The sequence below is a fragment of the Miscanthus floridulus genome, chromosome 2, assembly GCF_019320115.1.
Source record: "Miscanthus floridulus cultivar M001 chromosome 2, ASM1932011v1, whole genome shotgun sequence".
Lineage (NCBI taxonomy): Eukaryota > Viridiplantae > Streptophyta > Magnoliopsida > Poales > Poaceae > Miscanthus > Miscanthus floridulus.
The window spans coordinates 93,048,548-93,061,316 of NC_089581.1; the positions used below are offsets into that span (position 1 = coordinate 93,048,548).

The 12,769-nt window shown below is 52.3% G+C and overlaps 1 protein-coding gene and 1 pseudogene across 1 annotated transcript; one reads left to right on the forward strand and one right to left on the reverse strand.

The window, feature by feature from the left end:
• Positions 1-488: 488 nt before the first annotated feature.
• LOC136539197 (inositol-3-phosphate synthase 1-like) lies at positions 489-4,993 on the forward strand (annotated as a pseudogene).
• Positions 4,994-10,148: 5,155 nt separating this feature from the next.
• Positions 10,149-10,754, reverse strand: LOC136536787 (lysine-rich arabinogalactan protein 19-like). Its single transcript, XM_066528968.1, has one exon. It carries the CDS (start codon positions 10,752-10,754, stop codon positions 10,149-10,151), a length of 606 nt encoding a protein of 201 aa, XP_066385065.1.
• Between the last annotated feature and the right edge of the window lie 2,015 nt (positions 10,755-12,769).

Below are 12,769 nucleotides of genomic sequence, written 5' to 3' on the forward strand. Positions count from 1 at the left end.
ATGGTGTTATATTTTCTGGATGCATTTATAGGTGTGGATGTAGCAAAGATTATGACGGTGGAGCAAGCATTTGTTGTGTGGCTGTAGATTTATTCTAATTGATGTATTATTATAGGGTGGGGTAGATTAAGGAGTATCCATGCTCCTATTCCGTTGCATTCGATGAACAAAGGGGGAAAATCCATTATAACATCATACATGGGCTAAATTGTGACACCAAAGTACTAGAAGTAGAAGAGACAACCGATCGGATTCCGATCCGAGAGAATCGGCCAAGCCTGGCTAGTGGCACCGCGACTGCTCGCCAGTAGTCGCGCTCCTCCCGCGGCGCGCCCCACGTGGACGCTGCACGCAGCTATATATAATGGCCTTACCCTTGGAACCTGTTGGATCCCTGCATATCTTTTAGCGATTCTCGAGAGTGAGGCGGCGATTGCTGCGTTCCGTTGGTGTTTGCGTGAGAGAGAGAGAGAACCCAACCAAGATCGCGAGGAGATCGGAGGATGTTCGTGGAGAGCTTCCAGGGTGGAGAGCCCACGGGTGCAGTACGGCGACGGCGAGATCCAGTCGGAGTACCGCTACGACACCACCGAGGTCGTCCCGCCGGGGAATGGCGGCGGCGCGGGGTGGGTGGTGCGCCCAAAGTCCGTCACCTACAACTTCAAGACCAGCACCAACGTCCTAAAGCTCGGGTGCGTCGCGTATACCCCAGCGAACCAGTTGCCCATGCATGTATAGATCGGTCGATCTCGATCGACCGGCCGGTAGCGCGCGGCCCTCTCCGTTCTCGTTCAGAGAGTGATCGACGATTGCGATGTTCTTTCTCGATTTTATTTGTTGTTGGGTTTAATTTGTTTTTCCCCTTTAATTACTTTTCATTTCTTTTGTTGCTTCGGACTTCGGTCGAGAGATCTTTAAGAACCTGAACCGCTTTGTTCTCGATTAGGCTAGTCACATCAGCAGATCATCAGTTCATATTTACTTCCTTCCGTTCCATCATATATGATTGATTGTTAATTGTATCGTTTCAAATATGATGGATGCAGGGTGATGCTCGTCGGATGGGGCGGCAACAACGGGACGACGCTCACTGCCGGGGTGATCGCCAACAGGGAGTAAGTTCCAGTAGCTGCATGCCATTTCCATGCTTGTTACATCGCACATTTCTCTCGCTCTTATGAGATCCGTGCATGCAGTTAGTTGGGTGAGAGGACTCAACAGCTCCATCAGCTGATGACGAACTGCGATTTCGATAAATAAATAAATAAAACCCTCCTCCGTATTGCATTGTTTCACGTTTCAGATGGTGTTTCTTGTAGAGGAATTTCGTGGGAGACAAAGGAGAAGGTTCACAAGGCCAACTACTTCGGGTCCCTGACCCAGGCTTCCACCATCAGGGTCGGCAGCCACAACGGGGAGGAGGTCTACGCGCCTTTCAAGAGCCTCGTGCCTATGGTGTGATCCTCTCCCTCTACACTTCCTCATCACTCGCTGCTTCACAATTACTGATATCCCGCAGCCTTCGGTGGCCGGATCTGCTCGGTGGTGACCAGATCTGCGCCCCACTGCTGCTCGGAGGAGAGAGAGAGGGGTCGCCGTGCTCGGAGGAGAGGGATGGGTCGCCGTGCTCGGACGAGAGGGAGGGGTCGCCGTGCTCGGAAGAGAGGGAGAGGTCGCCTGAGAGGCCTCGAGCTCCGCCCCACCGCCAGCTTCTCCCTGCTCCGCTCCGTCCCACCGCCGGCCTCTCCCTGCTCCACCCCGCCGGTCTCCAGCTCCGCCCCGCCGGCCTCGAGCTCCAGCTCCGCCCCACTGTCGGCCCCTCCCAGCTCCGGTGGGCCGGCCTCGAGCTTCGCCCCGCCGGCCTACTGCTATGCCCGAGAGAGAGAGAGAGAGAGAGAGATGGATGGAGGGAGTGGGTGCCGGTAAGGAGTGAGGCCGTTCGGATAAGGAGAAGAAAAGAAGGGAGAAGGAAAGAAAAAGAAAAATAATTCCAGTTACATGCACAATCCATGAATGCAATAGTACAAAGTTTGTACAGTGCTCTATTTATTAATTTCTAGTGCATGGATGGTGCTAGTTAACTATCGAAGCAAATCAGGATCCTAATTAATTACCCAAGCAAATGAGAATCTGAATTAGCTATGTCTTATTTTCCTCGATCTGTTAGTTTTTTGTGCTGCTACACTATGATATTGATACCCATTCCTTTCTTCAATGTTTCTAAGTTCAAAAAATTGTTTGGATGGTAGTTAAAAATTACCAAAGCAAATCAGGATCCAAATTAATTACCTAAGCATATGAGGATCCATACATAATTATGTGTCATATTCCTCAACAAAAATTATCAGTTTTGTTGTGACACTGTGATACCCATTTCTTTCTTCAATAGTGATAATGTATTGCTTGAATCATGCAGGTTAACCCTAACTCTATCGTCTTTGGTGGATGGGACATCAGCAATCTGAACATGGCCGACGCCATGGCCAGGGCCAAGGTCCTAGACATTCACCTTCAAAAGCAGCTCAGGCCCTACATGGAATCCATGCTGCCACTTGCCGGCATTTTCAACCCAGACTTCGTTGCCGCAAACCAAGGTGCCCGTGCTAACAATATCATCAAGGGCACCAAGAAAGAGCAGGTGGAGCAGATCAAGAAGGACATCAGGTGCTTAAATCCTTAAACTCAAAACATAGAATACTGTCACAAGATAGAAACCGAAACCCACAATGGTGAATTCGTTGTCTCAAGAAAAATATTAGTACTCCTCTTTTTCCGAATGAGGATTGTTATGAACTTAATCATGGGGCCAGGTTCGTGAACTATGTAGGGAGTTCAAGGAAAAAACCAAGGTCGACAAGATAGTTGTGCTATGGACAGCAAACACCGAGAGGTATAGCAATGTAATTGCTGGTCTTAACGACACCATGGACAACCTCTTGGCTTCGTTGGACAAGAATGAAGCAGAGATCTCACCATCCACCTTGTATGCAATAGCCTGTGTCTTTGAAGGTGTTCCATTCGTCAATGGAAGCCCTCAGAACACATTCGTGCCTGGTGCGTAGCGCTGCTCTACAAAATTCTACATGTGTATCCAGTGTTGCATTCCTCGTTCCATGCTTGTAGTAATGTTCTGTTCATGCACAGGGCTGATGGAGCTTGCCATAAGAAAAAATTCGGTGATAGGAGGCGACGACTTCAAGAGTGGGCAGACCAAGATGAAGTCCGTATTGGTCGATTTCCTAGTTGGGGCTGGGCTTAAGGTACCATCATATATACTCCTTGTCTATTGCTGGGAGCCTGGGATTAAGATGAATTGTCTTTGACATTCAAGAATAATCGATCTTTATTGGCATATCGGATAATAAGGTGGATTTTTTTTTGTGTGTTTGTGCTGTTGTAGCCCACCTCAATTGCTAGCTACAACCACCTAGGAAACAATGACGGCATGAATCTCTCTGCCCCACAAGTCTTCCGGTCTAAAGAGATCTCCAAGAGCAGCGTGGTGGACGACATGGTTGCTAGCAATCCCATCCTCTACGAACTCGATGAACATCCTGATCACGTAATCGTGATCAAGGTTCGTTGACTAGTTGTTTGTGTGACGGAGTCTATCCATGCTACTTTATGTTTGGTTGTTACTCAAAGCTGATCCCTCCTTTGCAGTACATCCCCTATGTGGGTGATAGCAAGAGAGCTATGGACGAATATACCTCCGAGATCTTCATGGGTGGCAAGAACACCATCGTGCTGCACAACACCTGCGAGGATTCGCTTCTCGCTGCACCGATCATCCTTGACTTGGTGCTCCTAGCTGAGCTCAGCACTCGTATTCAGCTCAAGGCCGAAGGGCAGGTAATAGTTGACGGACCAGATTAATCTATGCTTCACTGCATAGCGTAAATGCTGCACTAACTAATGAGTGAATGAAAATTATTGACATCGTTCTCCCTTTGCTCTTTGTACAGGATAAGTTCCACTCCTTCCATCCCGTCGCCACAATTTTGAGCTATCTCAGCAAGGCTCCTCTTGTAAGCTTTTCATTTTGTTTGCAATTGATACAATTTTTTTTGTCATCATGTTTATATTGGCCTCTAAAAATGGAGTATCAAAGAATTTAGAATCAAAACATCATGATTGTTTTTGTTGTCTATTAATGCATGTTATCAAATGGTTTATATTAGGAACAGAGAAAGTTGGTAAGGCAATAGTAAAATATGAGAATGTACGTTCGGAAGTAAGCCTAGCTCAACCGGTTGGGTAGAAGGTGTGGTCATGCACCCAACCACCTAGGTTTAAGTCCTCTCTCGGTTTCAATTTGGAGTCTATTTTCTCTTCTTATTAATGAAAAACGCCTAGTCCCTTCTATGTTGGATCTAATTTTGAGAATGTAGGTAGTTCATAACTACAGAATTACAGTTAGGATTCTCCTGCAGTTTAGTTGCTCAGAAAGATTTATAATGTATTCACAATTCAATATGTGTTCATGAAATTGATAGTAAATTGGTTTCTTAAACAGGTACCCCCTGGCACACCAGTGGTGAATGCTCTGGCCAAGCAGAGGGCCATGCTGGAGAACATCTTGCGGGCCTGCATCGGCCTTGCCCCTGAGAACAACATGATGCTTGAGCACAAGTGAAGAGTTTCACATCCCCTAATGACCACAAGATAGGATGGATGCAAAGGAGGGATCAAGCGAAGGTGTGGGAATAATCTGCCTCCTCTGAGCCCAATGAAGAAATAACAGGAGGCCACAGGAAGGAAAAGTGTAAGGAGGAAGATCAAGCATGGATGATGCCACATAGATTCTCTTGGAAGGCTATATGTTCTTTCTTTTTTAGATTTAGATTTGACTCATTTTTGGCACTCATGAGCTAGATTGTGTACTTGCTATCCACTGTATGCAGCATGAAACCTTTGTTTATTTGTTTTGTGATAGAGCTTATAGAAGTATCTAGCCTAATTTTTTAAACTCTTAGTTGATTAATATTTTTAATTGATGGTTGACGAACACATTTGATATGTAGTAGATGATAGAGATATCAATGGGGCTTGATTCCTAACGGAGAATTCCCAATGGAGGCAGGGCCAATTTTTCGCCATGGGTATTCAAACACATGGATGGTTCACTATCCTCGGTCCTAAATCCCCAGTGTCTCCGTCCCATTTTTCATATACGCATTATGGTGTGTTCGTTGTGTAATATACTAGTCTATATTTGTGTTGTGTGTCAAATCATCAATTACACCTTATGCTAAAAAAAGTAAAACTTACTTTTATATTAAATTCAAATTGTGATCTATATTCTGTGATGTATCGATATGAGGACGAGAATCCTACAGGAATTATTTTCGGTGTTGGAATATGGATGGGGACGACATCTCTACTGCAAATTTCAGTGGGAACAGAGACATTGAATTTTTCTTCCTGCTTGGACAGAGATGGGAGCCATTCCCCAACATTGATGAATTCCCTATCGGCATCGTCTCTTAGAAGTTAGAACCTTCCTCCCAGAACCAAGAAAGGCTCGCTGTCAAAAATTGTAATAGAAAAATAGGTCAGACAGAGAGACAGCCGCGTACCAAACAGGCAAAAGTATGGAACTTCGGAAGAAAGTGCAGATCTGTATGATAGGATTACGGATCCTACGGCGTAGATCACGGAGTCTGTAGGGGTGAGAGGGAGGTGGAGCAGGCTGGGAACCTCGCTGCCGGCGGCTGGACGCCGTGGTGGAGGATGGGCGGCTGCGGCTGTAGCCCTAACCCTCGTGTAGCTACAGTAACGGCGACACTGTTCACGCGTGAACAGTAGAGGCGGCTAGGGTTAGGAACTCCCGGCTCCCAGGGGAAGCCGGAAACAATAGATTGTTTCTGCTTAATTATCCAAATGTCTTACAAGCCATATATATAGCTCTCACAAATAAGTGATATATCTAATAAATAGGCTAAATAATAGATAATATGGGCTGTTAGCCCCCTAATACCGGCGCACAAGCTCAGCCACTAATGGGCCTCCGCCTAGTATATGTGACGCCGGTCATAACATCTCTCCCCGCCTGCGCAAACAGCTCGTCCTCGAGCTGGAAGTCGGGGAAGTGGTCGCGGAACTCGTCGAGGGTTTCCCACGTAGCGTCGTCTGCAGGGAGGCCATGCCACTGGATCAACACCTGCCACACACCACGGCGCTGAAGCGCACGGAGAGCCCGCGCCGGAGCAGGAAGCAGCCGGCCATCCATGGCCGGAGGGAGACTGGTCGGGGTCGCTGGAGGGTCGCCGCGGTGAGGCTTCAGGAGACCAACATGGAAGACGTCGTGGATGCGGGCGTTCTCAGGCAGCTGGAGGCAGTACGCGACACGGCCAATGCATTCTAGCACCTAGAACGGACCAGCATAGTGAGGACCCAACTTGCGCTTAGCCCGCGGGTCGAGGGACTGTGCGGTGCGGTGGAGGAGGCGCAGCCACACCCAATCGCCCACCTGGAACTCCACATCGCGATGGCCGGCGTCGTAGTACTTTTTGGACAGCTGCTGCGCCTGTAGGAGTCGTTGGCGCACCTCTGCCAGCAGCTCATCACGGTCGCGGAGAAGGCTATCGACGGCGTCGGTCCTCGCCGACCCCTGCCTGTATGGCAGAATAGGCGGAGGAGGGCGGCCGTAGACCACCTCAAAGGGAGTCATCCGAAGGGCCGTGTGGAAGGAGGTATTGTAGCAATACTCCGCCCACGACAGCCAGTCCACCCACGCCCTTGGCCGGTCACCTGTAACACAACGGAGATACATGGCAATCACCTTGTTGACCACCTCCGACTGGCCGTCGGTCTGAGGATGAAAGGCGGTGCTCATGCGAAGCTTGACGCCCGCCATCTGGAAGAGATCCCGCCAGACATGGCCAGTGAACACGGGGTCCCGATCACTGACGATCGACGAAGGGAATCCGTGGAGCCGGACGACGTTGTCGAAGAAGGCGCGAGCGACGGAGGTAGCCGTGTAGGGGTGCCCAAGCGCAATAAAATGCGCGTACTTGGAGAAGCGGTCGATGACGGTGAGGATGACGGATTTCCCGCCAACCTTGGGCAGCCCTTCAATGAAATCCATGGAGATGTCGGCCCAGACTTGGTCAGGCACCTCCAGCGGCTGGAGCAGCCCGGCCGGCTGGAATGCCTTCGTCTTGTTGCGCTGGCACGTCGCGCAAGTGCGCACCCAGTACTGGACTAGGGAGCGATCCCCTGGGATGTAGAAGTCGGCGCGGAGGCGGTGGAGAGTCTTCTGTACACCCTCATGTCCAGCCGCATGGGCCAGCTGCAGGACTTGGTGGCGCAGGTCACCGATGTCGGGTACGAAGATACGTCGGCCATGCAGCAGCAACCCGGCGTCCGCGCGCCATGGCGCCGCCAAGTCGCCCGCGTGTAGGCGATGCAGCAGCTGCTGCGCGTCCGGGGCGTTGGCTGTAGCGCTGCGGACCGCATCCAGGAAGGCGAAGGACGGCCCAGAGATGGCCCTGGCCGCGCCCGTGCCTGCTGCAGCGTCCACAGCCTCGGCGTCACGCCGGGACAGTGCGTCGGCCACGGTGTTGAGGTGGCCCGGGCGATATTCCACCGCGAAGTCAAAGCCGAAAAGCTTGCTGAGCCACTAATGCTGGGGAACTGTGGACAAGCGCTGGTCAAGCAAAAATTTAAGACTGTAATGATCAGTACGGACCAAAAAGTGACGCCCCCACAAATACGGTCGCCAATGACGAACGGCTTGCACCAGCCCGATGAGTTCGCGCTCATAAGCCGCAAGCTTGAGATGGCGGACAGCGAAAGGCCGGCTGCAGTAGGCGAGGGGTCCAGCGCCCTGGTGAAGGACGGCACCAAACCCCACACCCGACGCGTCGCAATCCACGACGAAGAGCCTGTCGAAGTCAGGCATCTGCAGAACTGGCCCCGTAGTGAGGGCGGTCTTGAGTGCCTCAAACGCCGTGGTCGCGTCGTCGTCCCAAGCAAACGCGTCTCGCCGCAAGAGACGTGTCAGCGGGGCAGCGATGATGCCGAAATCCTTAATGAACTTCCTGTAGTAGCCTGCGAGGCCTAGGAAGCCTCGGAGACCGCGGGCGGAGCATGGGGTCGGCCACGCATGAACCGCCACGACCTTATCCGCGTCCATGGCCACTCCGTCCTTGGAGATAACATGGCCTAAATAAGCCACGGACGCAGCGCCGAAGGAGCACTTAGAGCGCTTGAGGTGGAGGTTGTGCGCTCGCAGGGCGTGGAGGACGATGTTGACATGTTGCAGGTGTTCGCCCCAGGAGGAACTGTAGATCAGGATGTCATCAAAAAATACCAGCACAGACCTGCGCAAATACGGCCGGAGGACATCGTTCATCAACGCCTGAAAGGTAGCTGGAGCGTTGGAGAGACCGAACGGCATCACCAAGAACTCGTAGTGGCCATGGTGCGTGCGGAACGCCGTTTTAGCGACGTCGTCGGGGTGCATGCGCACCTGGTGATAACCAGAGCGCAAATCCAGCTTGGTGAAGAAACGCGCACCATGGAGCTCATCAAGCAGCTCGTCCACCACTGGAATCGGAAACTTGTCCTTGGCGGTCTTGGCATTGAGGGCACGATAGTCGATGCAGAAGCGCCAGGACTTGTCTTGTTTCCGCACCAAGAGAACGGGCGCGGAGAACGGCGAGGTGCTTGGTCGAATGATGCCTTGCGCGAGCATCTCCACACGCTGACGTTCCAGCTCGTCCTTCTGGAGCTAGGGGTAGCGGTAAGGGCGCACCGCCACCGGCGCGGTACCGGGCAGTAGGTGAATGCGGTGGTCGTAGGGGCACACCGGAGGGAGCCCGCGGGGCTCGTCGAAGATGGCACTGTGCTGCTGAAGGAGGCTGTCCAGCAGGGGCAGCGCTGGGTCGGCGGTGACCGCGGCTGTGGCCGAGCGCTGCTGGTCGGTAGGCGTTGCCGAGCCACCCACACCTTGCCAAGTGACTCACCGACCGTCGCGCCAGAACGCCATGGTGAGGGCGGTGCAGTCCCACAAGATGGGTCCCAGCGTCCGAAGGAAGTCGAAACCGAGGATGAAGTCGAACCCGCCGAGGTCTAGACCAACGCACGTAATGATGAAGTCCTCGTCAGCGATGCGGATGGGGACAGCGCGAGCGATCCCCTCGCAGGCTAGGCGGTCACCATTAGCGACCGTGACGCGAAGATCCTCGCCACCGGATGGAGAGAGCCCCAGACGGCGCATGGCAGCACCCTGGAGGAAGTTGTGCGTGGACCCGGTGTCGAGGAGGGCGAGGAAGCGCTCTCCCTTGATGGTGACTGGCACGAGCATGGAGTTTGCCGACCTGATCCCTGCAACAGCATGAAGAGAGACGACGAAAGCATTAGCCCCAGCGAGCTCCGGGGCCGCCGGTTCCTCCAAGTGGACGGCAGCCACAGCAGCGTCATCAGCCGCGATGTCGTCGATGAAGTCGTCGCACTCCACGTAGAACAGGCGCTGGCAGACGTGGCTACGAACATAAGGCTCGTCACAATTAAAACAGAGCCCTTGTCGGCGGCGCTCAGCCATCTCCGCCGGGGTGAGGCGGCGGAACGGACGCGCAGCAGGTGCGTTGGCCGCTGCTGGGCCGACTGCTGGAGGGGGCAGCGCGCCCCCCGGGACTGGAGCCACGCCCGGCGCGCGAGGGAGGGGCGGTAGCCCCTGGCGTTGAGGAGGACGGTTGCCCCGCTGAGGGGCAGGGGGCGCTGGAACGGCCACGCATCGCTCGAACGCCCGAGCCAAGTACATGGCAGATTGTAGGTCCCGCGGCGTGCGCATCTCCACATGCACTTTGATCTGGTCCGGGAGCCCCCCCACGTACGTAACTCCACCTTTTGTCGAGGGGAGAGGTCACGGGCATGGCACAGGACGGCGTTGTAGCGCTCGGAGTAGTCTTGCACGGTGGAGAGGAACGGCAGACGTGCCAACTCGGCCAAGCGAGTGCCCTGTACAGCCGACCCAAAGCGGAGGGAGCAGAGTTCCCGGAAGCGCTCCCAGTGCGGCATGCCCTCGTCTTGTTCCAGGGCATAGTACCATGTCTGTGCAGCGCCCTTCATGTGATAGGACGTGAGCCAGGTGCGCTGTGAAGCCATCGTCTGCTGTCCTCGGAAGAATTGCTCACATTGGTTCAACCAATTGAGCGGGTCGACGGAGCCGTCATACATGGGGAACTCGAGTTTGTAGAACTTGGGAGCAGCCTGGGCGCCGAAGATTGCGGACTGATCCGCTGCTGTGGGTGCCCCGGGGAGGGAGGCGTCGACCCCCTGGAGAGGACCTGCGGCACTGCTGATGACGGCGCGGGCGCGACGGCTGCTTGGGTGACGGTAGTGGCGAAGACCGGAGGAGCGGCCGAGCCCATCGCCCATGATGGAATCGGGGACGGCGAGGCCGGCCAGCGAAGAAGATTGAGCGGCACCCCTGGGCCTGAGACCGGCATCCCGTAAGGGAAACTCGAGGGCGGAAGCAGCGGCTGGGAGGTCACAGCGGTAACCCCCGTGGACAGCGGCGGCGTCGAGAACGGCGGTGGGGAGGGCTGCTGGACGAGTCCCGCCCACGCCGCCTGCATGGACGCGATGTTGCGGTTGATGTCGATGATCGCAGACGCCAAGGACTCGAGCGTGAGCGGCGCAGCAGACAGCGACGAGCCTTCCGAGACCTCGGAGGCCGCAGATTGGAGTGGCGCGGTGGAGGTAGATGGTGGTGGTGGGAAGGAGGTCGGCTGAGATTGCAACATCGTTCCTGAGCAGTCTGATACCATGCTGATAGAATTACGGATCCTACCGCGTAGATCACGGAGTCTGTAGGGGTGAGAGGGAGGTGGAGCAGGCTGGGAACCTCGTTGCCGGCGGCTAGACGCCGTGGTGGAGGATGGGCGGCTGCGGCTGTAGCCCTAACCCTCGCGTAGCTACAGTAACGGCGGCACTATTCACGCGTGAACAGTAGAGGCGGCTAGGGTTAGGAACTCCCGGCTCCCAGGGGAAGCCGGAAACAATAGATTGTTTCTGCTTAATTATCCAAATGTCTTACAAGCCATATATATAGCTCTCACAAATAAGTGATATATCTAATAAATAGGCTAAATAATAGATAATATGGGCTGTTAGCCCCCTAATGCCGGCGCACAAGCTCAGCCACTAATGGGCCTCCGCCTGGTATATGTGACGCCGGTCATAACACTGTATCTATTGTAGGGCCAGCATGGCAGCATCCGTACCAGACATGGCTCACGAGTTCGCCTACAATTACAGGTCATGCCCTTGGTCAGTTGATGATCCACCTTTGCTTATAAGCTCGCAGGGCAAACTGATACGAATGCTGAAAGCAGAAGGGGATGGTAAATACAGTTGCCAAAACTACGGTATATTAACCTTTTTAACTTTGCAAGTTACAATCAGTATTGCTTATGAATGTTCAGTTCCTATCGACAGGCTCATGCATACATGCCATTGGTACACTGGCAAGGGCAACATCTAAATGCCCTATATTTTCAAAGCGAAACCAAAAATAAAAAGGGTAAAGTTCACTTTAGGACCTCCAACTATCACAGAAGTATGGATTTCAACCTCCAACTTCAAAACCGGATAACATTGGCCCTCCAACTCTCGAAAAAGTTCACTTTAGGACCCTGGCCGGTTTCCCTGGCGGTTTTGCATGGCACTGTAGCAGTGCTGACGTCAGCGATGACGTCAGCACTTCTTTTTAATTTGCAAAATTGATATCTTTTTATTCGGAGCTTCAAATATAGCAAATAATATATCAATTTTGATCGTCTCGACAAGCTCTTTGCAATGGTGTACTCCGTTTTGTTGTTTGAGATAATTTTATTTCATGAAAAAAATAAATATTTCTACAAAACAAGTTAGAATAACAGAACTCGTGGAATTTGTTAGATAAATAATATTTTTATTATTATGTAACACGAAATGTTGTCTTTTTAGGTTCATTTGACCATAGAATATATAAGTTTGACCATTTTTGAAATGCAATAATTCAAAACTTGTTTTGTAGAAATATTTCTGCTTCGTGTCCGCCCGGTCCGCAAATATTTCTGCAATAATTCAAAATATTTCTGCAATAATTCAACAAGGGCGCCGTGTCCGTCCGGTTCTGGCTGCACAACACGAGCTTCTGCTTCGTGTGCTGCCACCTCGCGTCGGGCGGGCGCGAGGGCAACGAGGCGCACCGCAATGCCGACGCCACGGAGATCCTCGCCCGGACGACCTTCCCGCGGGGGCACGCGCTCAACTTACCGATGCCGCACAAGATTCTAGACCACGAGTAAGCCACTCACTATTGCTGCTACCTGCTCCCTCAATTCAATCTAGCTATCCACTGCCACTTCATGCGGTCATACTCATGCCATGCCAGCCAGGAAACAGATACGTACAGGTCAGCCGAATGGTCGTCCAGTTCCTGTGTGCTGCAATAGTAGCCGTAGGAAAGAAAAAAGGACAGGTGTACACGAATCGTATACTGTATCGGATTTGGGTACAAGATAAATATAATACTACTACTACCACTAGCTACTTAATTTTACCACAAAAACAGAAAAAAACTACACTAGGAGCAGTAAACATATCGTTTAATCGTGTCATATGTTGACAGTTAGTTAACCGCAGCTAGGGAAGGTTAATTCAAAAATATCTAAGCGATCGTGGCAGGTCTGATTGACCGTCCAACTCCCTGTTTTATATACTGACTACGTTGGTGTTGTACATATACAAATATACAAAGTATATAAAATACTTG